Below are 13,910 nucleotides of genomic sequence, written 5' to 3' on the forward strand. Positions count from 1 at the left end.
ACACATACACGAATGCGCACTATAATCACTGCAGATGGAAATAATTAGGAAGGTAAATATACAACACATAGAATAATTGGAGGAGTAAACATGCTACACACAGAGAATGGAGAACTATAATCACACAGAGGTTTACACACATTGGACTGGGATGAAGGAGAGTCAATGGAACATGGGACTCGAATCACGGGAGGACTGGAAGGTGGGGGTCTCGGAACAGGAGGAAAAGCAGACAGAGAACTTTGACCAGGAGTTCTAGCACAATAGACAACACGAATGTTGGACAATTATAGTGAGATGAAGGGGGGCCAAGACATCAGGCACCCCTCGCCACTAGGCAGAGCCCTCTCAACAAGAGAGCCAATACTCGGGGGGGGCAGGTGGCGCACGGAGATTACGTTCGTCACCAACACCGGGAGACACTAGGATTCGCCTGTTCGAATCCAGCTCCCGGCGTTGCTATCAGCTTGGCTGTCCTCTCACACTGATACAATTGGCTGTATCAGGGGGTGGGAAAGCTGAAGGGTGGGTCCTGGGCGTTGTGGACAGCGACCCCTACAGTTCGGTCGGGGCGCCTGCTCAGCAAGGGTTGGAACTGAGAAGAGATAGTGTGGCCTCCCACACGCTACACTCTCCCCGGTGAGAACCTGCGCGGCCAGGTTGGCCTGCCCCAGGCTGCACATGCGTCGGAGGAAAGCATGTGACAGTCTCCGGTCTCCCGGACCAACAGTAGGGGAAAGTACGCAACAACCAGGAAGGGTGGGATGGGAGAAAAATCGGGAAAAAAAGGAGGGGAAGAAAGATTAAAAAAAAAAAAAAAAAAAAAAAAAAAAAAGAGAGCCAATACTCTGCACCTACCAGCAGAGGAGAGGGGGAGACTTATGGATCCCCGTGCACATTGGGAGCGATTTATGTAAAGTATATATGTTTTAAATGTGCACATGGACAAATATGAAGGACAAAAATTCAAAATGTTGGACATGAAGAGAGGCTTGGAGAGCCTCCTGCGGGGGGTATCTTCGTCTCTGGGGGGGGGGGGGGGGGGCTTCTCCAGTAGGAGGGCTGATCCCCCTCCAAACTGCCAACCGGGGAAAGAGTGTGCTTATTGTATTGTTAGTTTTATTTGTGTGCGGTGATGTCTGTGACATGGGAGGTACAGTGGGTTTCCTGGGGTCCTCGGCCGTCGTGCCTGGGCGGTCAGGTGTCGGGGCCGGGGGGGCATCGGGCTTGGCGTCGCGGGGGGTCGGGGGGCCATTGAGGCGTGGTGCTTAGACCTTCTGCGGACCTGGGCTTGGGGCTCTAGTGGGCCAGGGGCCTGGCGGTCGGGGGTGGGGGCTCTGGGGGCTCGGCTCTGTGCATGGTGGACCAGGATATGGGGGTGTTCTATCTCTCGGGGAGGAGGGAGGGGTCTCTCACAGGGGGATCAGAGAGGCTGGGCTTTGCCCGGCGGGGCCCTGTGTGTTGGGGGGCCGATGGGCGTGGGGTGGGGCTCTCGGGGGCATGGGGAATAGCGGGCTTGGCTCGGTGGGGGGGGAGTCCCCTATCCTTTCCTCTACTGGACCTGGCCCAATTGATTCAAGGGACCCGTGTCGATGGGGGCCCGGCTACGGGCGCACCGGCCTAAGATATGGGGGGCGCCAATGGGCTCAACTCAGGGGGGTGGGGGTCAGCGTTTAGGCGGTTTGACCCGGGAGAGTGGGATCCCGTGGGTTGTGGGTTGGTTGTGCGTGGGGTGGGGGGCTTGGTGGCATGGGAGGTAGCGGGCTTGGCTCGGTGGGGGGGGGGGGGGGGGGGGGGGAGTATTGCCCCTCGCCCCTCTACTGGGTCGGGCCCAATCAGATTCAAGATGCCCGTGTCGCTGAGTGCTGGACCCCGTGTGGGACGGACCTGGGATGCGGGGGAGCCCGGTTTCTAGGGGGGGAGGGTGGGAGGTTCCTCTTGCGGGGGTCTGGGAAGATGAGCGCAGCCGAGTTCAAGGGGCCTACATCATTGTACTGTTGTGTTATTGATGTTATTGTATATGTTGTGTTGTATGTCTATAAAAAAAGAAACAATGATAGAGAGAGTAACGGCTAGGCCGTGGAACGTGTGTATACGAGCATTACTGCAACTAACACAACAGTGTTGTAGCTCAACATTACGTCTTGTGTAAGCAACAGACCATACAACCAGCTTCTACCTGCATGTGGAGTGTCAGGCCGAGATAGAAACCTTTCTATAACCGAGTGTATGCTGCAGACCTTGATTAAGCTCATAACACGAACGTAACCCTTCTATCAATGTATACTAGTGCAGATTCACACTTTGCAACCTCATCATATGTTTTGGTGAAGAAACACACAGTTTGTTTAACAAAAAATACAGTCCCCCTTCAGAGGGGACTTTTTATTTATGAGCAAACAAATAATATGAGAGGCCAGGGAGGGGTAAACAGAGGGGACCGCAGGGGAAAAAAGTCACTGGGTCTAGCGGCGTCTGCTGCCTCGAGCCGCTCGGGCTTTGCCACCCCGAGAAGCCCCGGAGGGACGGTAGATAATCGGTTGCTGGTCACGGCGATCCCTACCGTCTCCTCCGGTCATAGGTGGGCCGGCTGCAGCAGCAGCACCGTCTCTCCTCCTAGCCTTCTTCGATGGGCCAGCAGTGGCAGTGGAGGCAGTAGCAGCCACGGCGGAGGAAGCTCGACGACGTGGAAGCCGTCTGACTCCACCGGCGATGACGGGAGGGGAAACTGGGGTTGGAGCACGGATCTCTCCTCTGCCATCTCTCTGCACGTTGAGGTCATCAATTGCAGGGCCTTCCCGAACAGTCCAGCATCGGAGAGGGTGGCCGTTAGAAGAGGACCTCTCTTCTTCTCCGGCATACGGGCCTGCTCCAGCCAAAGGTGGCGCTGGATCAGAGTCGCCAGGGCGCGCACTTTCCCAGCGGCTATGGCCTGCAGCTGAGTCAGATGTAGGACAGCTCCTGCCGCCTGGGTGAGCTGGTCATGTTGGACATCAGTCAGCTCCGTGCCGCCCGTCATTATCCCGGATATAAATCTTGCCAGCTGCGCGACATTAGACGCGGCAGCCAGAGATTGTGTACCAGAGCCAATAAGCCAACCGCCTAGCCGATTTTCCTTGAAGAACCGGCTTGCATAACGGCTCCCACACCACTTCCGGACAGAGGAGAGCGGCCATCGGCCTATCAAGCCGTGGCACGCCCTCTCTCATACCGTCGACGGTAACCGGTACGTAGGCGGGGGTGAGGCCCATGATGTGGGACACCACCTGGCCCCGACGAACATAGGCCCCCATTGAGGGGAAAAATGGGTAGACAACGTCCACCCCTCTCACCGGGCGACGTTGCCAGAGATGACCTATTAGATCATCAGGGACAGGAGCAGGCAGTGGCTGCGGCACACCGTTTGCAGCGGCCGCCACCGCCATAAGCTCGGGGAACAAAGCCCGCAGTTCCCCCTGCAGACTTTCCTCCACCGAACCCGCATCCCTCACATGCAGCAGGCTTCGAGTGGTCAAGGAGCCACAGTCTGATGTGGCTGATAGTAGGGCATCCTGCCGATGAGGCCGAGGGTTTTCCCCGACATCCTCGAACAAGGCGCCCCAAGGAGACATTTCACCCCCCTCCAGTGTTACCTGGACGGGTGAGATACTCGTCTCTACTGGGCCTTCAAACAAGAACCCGTCTGCCTCTACCATGTAATCCTCTGTTTCCATCGGGCAGATAGAGACCGACGCATCCTCGCTGGTCTCCAGCAATTCACCAAACCCAGGCCGTTTGCGTCTGCAAGCCACCATCTTGCGACGGGAGCGAGCAGACGCAAAAAGTTTGCATCTCAAATCCTCCGGAACCAAAGGAACCGGCCGCTCAACAGCGGACGATACCCCGGAAACAGAGGAACCAGAGCCAGGACCAGGCCATCGCAGAGACGACAGCACCGGTGCACCGGCTCCTCGGAGAGGCAAACTACCCATCGGATGCCTACCGGGCGTGGCTGCCACCCACGAGAGAGGCAACAGCCCCGCACCAGAACGCACGACGGAGGCGGGAATGGAGAACCGCTTGTGAAGAGTGGCTCTGCGACTCTCCGAAGTAGACATTATGACTTAGATTTTTCTATCGAATACTTATGAGAGAAGAAAAAAATAAGCACAATGTAAACACGTCTCAACTTTCTTCAACTAGCAACCTCGTCAAGTGGGGATCTACCGAAGGCACTTCCTTGTGGTGAAAGCGAAGAAGGAGGCGAGTAGGTGGCCACACACCTGCTTATGAAGGTGAGCTGATAGGGGTGTGGCCAGACGAATGTTGGGATGTAAAGGTACATTGTGGAATTTTTTATTCAGTGCGCGTGCACGAGTGAAGTATAGTGCAGTAGTGACGCTGAACGAGAACCATTACGAAACAGAAAGTTCTGTAGTGTGGTAGTGAAAGGGTTAACCTTCTGTAGTGTGGTAGTGAAAGGTTAACCTTCTGTAGTGTGGTAGTGAAAGGTTAACCTTCTGTAGTGTGGTAGTGAAAGGGTTAACCTTCTGTAGTGTGGTAGTGAAAGGTTAACCTGTGGTAGTGAAAGGGTTAAGGCTGGCTTTTTTTTCTCTCCGTTTAACTACTTCATAGTTTTTTTGTGTTTTTTAGGAGCGGTTAAACATCAGTGAAATTAAATGCAACTCACATCCCTTGTAAAACATCCTGTGCAACCAGCGTTGTCATTATTAACCTCTTATTAATCTCTAGCTCACACTGGATCAACTAGACGGATCTGGGGTAATATTGTGGTTTCCTATAGGGCTGTACCGAATGTCATTTTTTAACATTCAAAGCTTCTATTGAAGTATTCGAACGAAGCTTCAAATGTCTGTCGTCATATTTTATGACGTAATCCAAACGTTTTTTTTAAAAACAACCTTTATATCCTCAAATTAAATCCTCAATTTGAATAAAGTGATTAATCCGATTAAATTAGTGTTATTCTTTTTTTGTAATCATCAGTTTCGTCAACATAAATAATCCAATAAGGGCACGGTTGGTACGAAAGTGATGGTGACGTCTTGATTAGATGGAGCGCCGAGTGCCAAGCGGATGCAGATAGGCTACATCATTTATGATAAATGTTTTATTAAAAATTGTATGACTAATACTATACTAATACTATAATATTAGTGTACTGTAGCCAGAAGTGGAACGCGGAGGAACTTCAGAAGGCCTCTACGTGCCCCTCAAAACGTGACGCAAATCAACCCCATTTCCGAAAAAATAAATGGCACTCCTACATCATACAGAAACGAGACCAAAACAACTGCCATCATCTTGTTTTTCAGGACCTCGGAGTGCATTAATCCAGGGAGGCAGGCAGGCAGACGTGGAACAGCAAATAAACATCTCGGACAGATGTCTCGGCTGAGAGGCGCTTCCTGAGCTAACTCGTATTCGTCATTATTGAAAGGGAACATTGCAGAGCCGGCAACAAGTGGGACTGAGTGGCTGTTAATGTATTTCTGAAGCTGTTAAAAGGCTGAAAGGAGCTGCACCTGGTGGCTGTTCTCTTCCCGCAATCACCAACTAATAATATGAGTACATGGGTAGATGTGAGTGGCGGGGGGGGGGGGGGGGGGGAGTAATAGGGTGAAGAGTGTAGCTCAGGAAACATCATTAAGGCGCAAAATAGAACATCCTGTTTATGATTAATACTGTATTGTAGGGGTAGTTACTGGGAACTATTCAAATGCGTATTGAGCTTCCACGCTAACATATGATTTTGTTTACTTAATAGCGAACGAGAGATAATACAACAAGCGAGCTAGCCGGCTGCTGTCATCGCCAACAGCTAACACTAGCGGAGCAGGTGAACATAAAGCATTCATTCTGAACGTGGCGGTGTCGTCTCCAGCAGGGGGCACTCTGGCCTCTGGACATGTCAGTAACAATGCCCCTGTTACGGTGATAGGGACACCGTACAGCTGCGATTGCCGTCCTTCGGATGGGACGCTAAACAGAGGTCCTGACTGAATTTGGGCGTTAAAGAACCCAGGATGCCTATTGTAAAGAGTAGGGGGTTCCCCGACATTCCTGGCCAAATTCCCAATCAGGTATCTGACATCAAGGCCACCTAATCATCCCTCTGCCTTAATTGGCTTATATCGATCCCTGTCTCCTGAGCCGTTCAGCCATTGTCAAGTCAAGTCAAGTCAAGAGTTTTATTTGTCACGGCATACAAGTATAGTGTAGTGTGATGTGTGCCGGGTGCCAGTGTATGGCAGCCATTGAGCCTGCGTAGCCCAAAGTTGGATGCTACCAGTGGAGGTGAAGGAGGCAATTTCCACCCTACGTTGTAAAGCTATATAAATGTAATGAATTATTATTAACGTTACATCACTGACTGTTGAAATGTGTGAACTTAGTGAAACAACATGGCAAATGTACAAAACGTTGCTTCAATGTAACATCTCCAGTCTCTTTTTTCATCTTTCTTTTCTGTTCTTCCAGTTGTTAACAGACTGTTATGCTACCTGGCTAGCTAGCGAGCTGTACCCAGCATGCCGTTCAGCGGTGTAACAGTTAATAAGGTTCCCTCTCAATACACTACACAGTGTAGGTGCCGGTAAAAACAAGGGAAAATATATATTTTTATATTTTTCAATTATTATTATTATTTTTTTTTTTTATTATCTTTTTCCCCCTCCTTCTTTTTCCGATTTTTCTCCCATCCCACTGTTAGTCGTTATGCCAATTCCCAACCCCCTTCCTGGTTGTTGCGCACTTTCACCTACTGTTGGTCCGAGAGGCCGGAGACTGTCACATGCTTTCCTCCGACGCATGTGCAGCCAGCCGGCAGCCAGCCTGGCCACGCAGATTCTCACTGGGAGAGTGTAACGTGTGGGAGGCCGCACTACCTCTCACCAGATCCTACCTTCGCTGAGCAGGCGCCCCGACCGAAATGTAGGGGTCGCTGTCCACAACGCCCAGGACCCACCCACGGCTCCCCTCCACCTAACTCAGCCAAACGAGTTAGTATAGCGATCAGCCTGAGCCAAGGCAATGCTGACTCTCCGGGACTTTGAACTGCTGCGGTCAGGCAAGCGATACCGGAGTCTCAAGGCGAGCACAGAAAGACTCAGAAGAAGCTTCTATCCCCAGGCCATCAGGCTGCTAAACGAACAATGAATGAACACTACACAACAACAACCACCAAACGCACATAGCACACACATCCACACGCACACACTCACTTTAAACAAACACACTGTAGCACCCACTCCACACACTTTATAGCACACACCCACTTTAAACAAACACACTGTAGCACCCACTCCCCACACTTTATATTTATGGATGAAGGATTGCACTACAACTCGTACACCTTACTGTAAATTGTACCTAAAATTGTACCTCATCCCATTTATGCTTTGCACTAGATAGTACTGTACATTAGTACACTGCATAGTATTGTATATTATATGGTAACTCAGAACATTGTACATATGTCTATACCGAACACTGTGACCTCATTTTTCTTCTTCTAAATTACATGCTATATTATGTTATGTTATTTGATACTATCTTGTCTAGCACAGTCTCTGGAGCGTAACAGTAAGAAGCATTTTGTATGAAAGTATTCTGTACTTCTGTATGACAACTATTAAAGAACTTGAACTTGAGTCGAGACCGCAGCCTCTTGCATTGGTGACGAGCACAATCTCCGCTACGCCACCTGACCGCTCTATTCAATTATTATTTTAAAATAATTTAATGACTATATTTCATTATGAAAGGTTGACTATATTTCATTATGAAAGGTTGACTATATTTCATTATGAAATGTTGACTATATTGCATTATGACAGTTGACTACATTGCATTATGAAAGGTCGACTACATTGCATTATGAAAGGTCGACTACATTGCATTATGAAAGGTTGACTACATTGCATTATGAAAGGTCGACTACATTGCATTATGAAAGGTCGACTACATTGCATTATGAAAGGTTGACTACATTGCATTATGAAAGGTCGACTACATTGCATTATGACAGTTAAACTACATTGCATTATGAAAGATGCACTACATTGCATTATGAAAGGTGGACTACATTGCATTATGAAAGGTTGACTATATTGCATTATGAAAGGTTGACTATATTGCATTATGAAAGGTTGACTACATTGCATTATGAAAGGTTGACTACATTGCATTATGAAAGGTTGACTACATTGCATTATGAAAGGTGGACTACATTGCATTATGAAAGGTTGACTATATTGCATTATGAAAGGTTGACTATATTGCATTATGAAAGGTTGACTATATTGCATTATGAAAGGTTGACTATATTGCATTATGAAAGGTTGACTACATTGCATTATGAAAGGTTGACTACATTGCATTATGAAAGGTTGACTACATTGCATTATGAAAGGTTGACTACATTGCATTATGAAAGGTGGACTACATTGCATTATGAAAGGTTGACTATATTGCATTATGAAAGGTTGACTACATTGCATTATGAAAGGTGGACTACATTGCATTATGAAAGGTTGACTATATTGCATTATGAAAGGTTGACTATATTGCATTATGAAAGGTGGACTACATTGCATTATGAAAGGTTGACTATATTGCATTATAAAAGGTGGACTACATTGCATTATGAAAGGTTGACTATATTGCATTATGAAAGGTTGACTATATTGCATTATAAAAGGTGGACTACATTGCATTATGAAAGGTGGACTACATTGCATTATGAAAGGTTGACTACATTGCATTATGAAAGGTTGACTACATTGCATTATGAAAGGTGGACTACATTGCATTATGAAAGGTTGACTATATTGCATTATGAAAGGTTGACTACATTGCATTATGAAAGGTGGACTACATTGCATTATGAAAGGTTGACTATATTGCATTATGAAAGGTGGACTACATTGCATTATGAAAGGTTGACTATATTGCATTATAAAAGGTGGACTACATTGCATTATGAAAGGTTGACTATATTGCATTATGAAAGGTTGACTATATTGCATTATAAAAGGTGGACTACATTGCATTATGAAAGGTGGACTACATTGCATTATGAAAGGTTGACTATATTGCATTATGAAAGGTGGACTACATTGCATTATGAAAGGTGGACGTCCTGTGATGATGACCGGGAGGATGCGACCCTCTCTGCGCCGCCCCCTTGCCTCAAATAGATCCACCATCAGCTCTATTTTTAATCTTTCAAAATGTTCAGTTGCTATTGCATGCACTTATCTGTGTTTCATTACACATATGAGTGCATGCTTACCAACAGTTTTGCCTGTTTTATTGCAACACTACTATCACCGACATCTAAGAAGGGAGATCCCCCCTTGAATGGCCCTTCTAAGGTTTCTCTCCTCCACATTGCCTGTGGTGCATTTTTTCCTATTGCTAGGTTTTAGTGAGTTTTTCCTTACCTTCGCGTGGGGTATGTCTGGGAGTGTTGCATTCATTTATAAAATGTATTTAAAAATGTTGGACTTTATGGTGTTTTTGTTTCGTTCTTGATTTATTGTGATGTTTCTTCTTGACTTGTTTAAAGAAGCCGTGTCCGGCCCATGGGGACATTAACGTGTGTTGTCGGGCCTTACAAATACATTTGATTTGGACCTCTGGACACGGCGGGTCAACATCACTCACCCAGGTCGGCGATGCAACACTGTCCGTTCTTGTTGACCAGGATGTTTTTGCTCTTGAGGTCTCGGTGGGCGATGGCCGGTTTGCCCTGCGTGCCGAAGATCTCCACGTGGAGGTGCGCCAGACCACTGGCGATGGACAGCGCCATCCGCAGGCAGCCGGGGGCGTCCAGGGTGCTAAGCTGCAGGTAGTCGTACAGGGAGCCCATCTCGTGGTAGTGGGTGATCAGCCACAGCTGGGTGCTGGAGTTCCTGGAGGTCATGTCCGAAGCAATGAAGCCTGAAGACGAGGAGATAACAGAAGACTTGATACACAGTCGGACGGCCACCTACGGAAATGGTTACGCAGAGAGAGGGAAGAGTACGCCTCATATAGACGCCTGTGTCTTGGCTCATCATTCAAATCATATGCCCTCAAGAAAGATGTGAGGCGTATAAGAATTCATCTTTTTCTCTTCTTTGAAGGTTCACCCTCCTCCTCCAGGCCAAAGACAGCGCAGCTACTAACTGAGAGCATATAATGGATTCTACATGATATATCACACAGGCACACAGGCATAGTAAATGGGATATACATAATATGATCACAAACCTCAAAGGATAGTCCGGTTTCCTACGATAGCAGCCTTTTGAAAAATAGTATATCAAGCCAGTTAGGGTGCCTTGTGTATACTGCATCTTGTGTATACTGCATCTTGTGTATACTGCATCTTGTGTATACTGCACCTTGTGTATACTGCACCTTGTGTATACTGCATCTTGTGTATACTGCACCTTGTGTATACTGCATCTTGTGTATACTGCATCTTGTGTATACTGCACCTTGTGTATACTGCACCTTGTGTATACTGCATCTTGTGTATACTGAACCTTGTGTATACTGTACCCTGTGTATACTGCACCTTGTGTATACTGCACCTTGTGTATACTGCACCTTGTGTATACTGCATCTTGTGTATACTGCACCTTGTGTATACTGCACCTTGTGTATACTGCATCTTGTGTATACTGCATCTTGTGTATACTGCATCTTGTGTATACTGCACCTTGTGTATACTGTATCTTGTGTATACTGCACCTTGTGTATACTGCATCTTGTGTATACTGCACCTTGTGTATACTGCACCTTGTGTATACTGCACCGTGTGTATACTGCATCTTGTGTATACTGCATCTTGTGTATACTGCATCTTGTGTATACTGCATCTTGTGTATACTGCACCTTGTGTATACTGCATCTTGTGTATACTGCATCTTGTGTATACTGCACCTTGTGTATACGGTTTACTTTTACTCTTACTCATAGTATATATTCAGATTCAAATGTTTTATTGTCTATATTTATTGAGCGTAACATATAATAACCAATACAGACCCTCATCTGCTCCTTTGTTTACAGCTTATTTTTAATTATATTGTTTACTATTTCTTTTTCTCATGTTTATAATTCAGATAAAAAATGTTTGCCTATATTTATGTCTTTCTACTATTACCCTGCCCATACCTGTACCTCCCCTCCCCCCTCCCCCATGTTGCTATGACACCCAACTTCAGGGATCAATAAAAGAATATCTCATCTCATCTTATCTAAATAGGCAACTCTAGAACTTGTGAGAACACCAACAGCTGCACAGACGCCTGAATCTAGAGGACAGTGTTGGTCACTGGGCTTTGAGAACAAAGAGATAGTTAAACCAACGACAGGGAGGATACAGCCGAGCGCAGCAGATGGGATCAAGAAAAGGAGAAATGAAAGTAAAACTTCAAAGTAAATGGTTGAAGAAAAACAAGATGAATGGTGAGTTAAGGCTGAGACCACTTATTGATTTATCAATAATTATCGATAACTGCATGAATTTTTTTTTATAATTGTAATATATATATTTTTGTAATACTTTATACTATAAAAAAATACTAGGTCTTGTGGCATGTTTTAGTTAAGTTAAAACATCCCCATTTCATGTAATTTCAGTTGAATTGCAACTCTGCACTGTGCATTCAATATGCAATATCCAGAGACCACGACTATAAAATGAGGATCACTGTGGTCGTTTTGAATGGGGAAATCTGTAACACTAAAGATGGCGGCAACGACAAAGAATTGCTGCAAAATAAACATACATGTGTTGTTTAAATAATAAAAAAAGTAAAGTGTATACTAATAAAAATATCAATATTTATCTATAATTTTGATCCGAATTATCGATTCTTCCAAATGGCATATGGTCTCAGCCTTATGGTGAGTTGAGTCCCTGGAGGGTGACGCTGCTCGTGCTTCTACTCACCCAGGATGTTCTCGTGCCTCAGGAGCACCGTGTTGTAGATCTCTGTCTCTCTGAACCAGGACTTTTCATCTCTGGAGGAGAAGATCTTCACAGCGACGCTCTCGCCCTGCCACTGGCCACGCCACACCTCCCCGTAGCGCCCCTTACCTGCCGGGAGACACACCGTTACTACACAGTTACTACACCGTTATCAGCCAGGAGACACACTGTTACTACACCTTACCACACCGTTACTACACCGTACCAGCCAGGAGACACACCGTTACTACACCTTACCACACCGTTACTACACCGTACCAGCCAGGAGACACACCGTTACTACACCTTACCACACCGTTACTACACCGTACCAGCCAGGAGACACACCATTACTACACCTTACCACACCGTTACTACACCGTACCAGCCAGGAGACACACCGTTACTACACCTTACCACACCGTTACTACACCGTACCAGCCAGGAGACACACCGTTACTACACCATTACTACACCTTACCACACCGTTACTACACCGTACCAGCCAGGAGACACACCGTTACTACACCTTACCACACCATACCGTTACTACACCGTACCAGCCAGGAGACACACCGTTACTACACCATTACTACACCGTACCAGCCAGGAGACACACCGTTACTACACCTTACCACACCATACCAGCCAGGAGACACACCATTACTACACCTTACCAGCCAGGAGACAGGAGACACAAGACACCGTTACTACACCTTACCACACCGTACCAGCCAGGAGACACACCATTACTACACCTTACCAGCCAGGAGACACAAGACACCGTTACTACACCGTACCACACCGTTACTACACCTTACCAGCCAGGAGACACAAGACCCTGTTACTACAACTTACGAGTGTCTTATGGGTTAATAATGTTATGCTCTACCCGGCCAGCTAGTCAGGACGGAACATGATGAACACTACACCACACAAGGTATTTTGCAGAAGTGTGTGGAGATCTCTCTCTCTCTCTCTCTCTCTCTCTCTCTCTCTCTCTCCTCTCTCTCTCTCTCTCTCTCTCTCTCTCTCTCCTCTCTCTCTCTCTCTCTCTCTCTCTCTCTCTCTCTCTCTCTCTCTCTCTCTCTCTCCTCTCTCTCTCTCTCTCTCTCTCCTCTCTCTCTCTCTCTCTCTCTCTCTCTCTCTCTCTCTCTCTCTCTCTCTCTCTCTCTCTCTCTCTCTCTCTCTCTCTCTCTCTCTCTCTCTCTCTCTCTCTCTCTCTCTCTCTCTCTCTCTCTCTCTCTCTCCTCTCTCTCTCTCTCTCTCTCTCTCTCTCTCTCTCTCTCTCTCTCTCTCTCTCTCTCTCTCTCTCTCTCTCTCTCTCTCTCTCTCTCTCTCTCTCTCTCTCTCTCTCTCTCTCTCTCTCTCTCTCTCTCTCTCTTCTCTCTCTCTCTCTCTCCTTTGCCGGCTCTGGCTTCACCTTTCACACTGAAACCTCCGGCCCCAGGAGAGATATTGCAGCGAAGCCATCTGGCCGCGGAAAAACATGTTTGACGGATAGTATTTTAACTCGAGACCCAATACATCAAATTTGCGCAATGTTGGATTTTATGACTTGATGCAGGACAGTTTGGCCATCTGGCCTCTCAAGAGCCTCCCTCCTCGTCACGCATCTCCGTTTGCAACCGGAATATCTGTTTGAAATACAGGCCACGCTTGCCGCGCGCCGGGTCCTTTCGGCACGTTAGCGGGAAGTGCTCTGCGAGAATCGCCGACAGGCGTCCAAGAGAAGAAGCACTCTCTCTCTGTGTCTCACTGTCTGATTGCAGAATGGGTACAATTCTCTCTCTCCCCTCTCTCTCTCTCCCCTCTCTCCCCTCCTCTCTCCCCTCTCTCTCTCTCTCAATTACAACACAAAAAAAGTTCTGTTGTGAAAGATGGACGTGTGCCACGACAGACTCTTACCGGGACGTTTACACTTAGTCATTTAGCTGAGCGC

At 47.1% G+C, this 13,910-nt stretch overlaps 1 protein-coding gene across 1 annotated transcript in view; it reads right to left on the reverse strand.

The window, feature by feature from the left end:
- Positions 1–13,910, reverse strand: part of LOC311226035 (uncharacterized protein) — a 115,210-nt gene that overhangs the window by 19,130 nt on the left and 82,170 nt on the right. Inside the window, exons 9-10 of the mRNA XM_084311415.1 lie at positions 11,951–12,097; positions 9,670–9,945 (exon numbers count right to left, since the gene is read on the reverse strand). Of these exons, the coding sequence (XP_084167541.1) occupies positions 9,670–9,945; positions 11,951–12,097 (423 nt within the window). The remainder of the gene's footprint in view (positions 1–9,669; positions 9,946–11,950; positions 12,098–13,910) is intronic.

Source organism: Notolepis coatsorum (genome assembly GCF_963971535.1).
Source record: "Notolepis coatsorum genome assembly, chromosome: 3".
NCBI lineage: Eukaryota > Metazoa > Chordata > Actinopteri > Aulopiformes > Paralepididae > Notolepis > Notolepis coatsorum.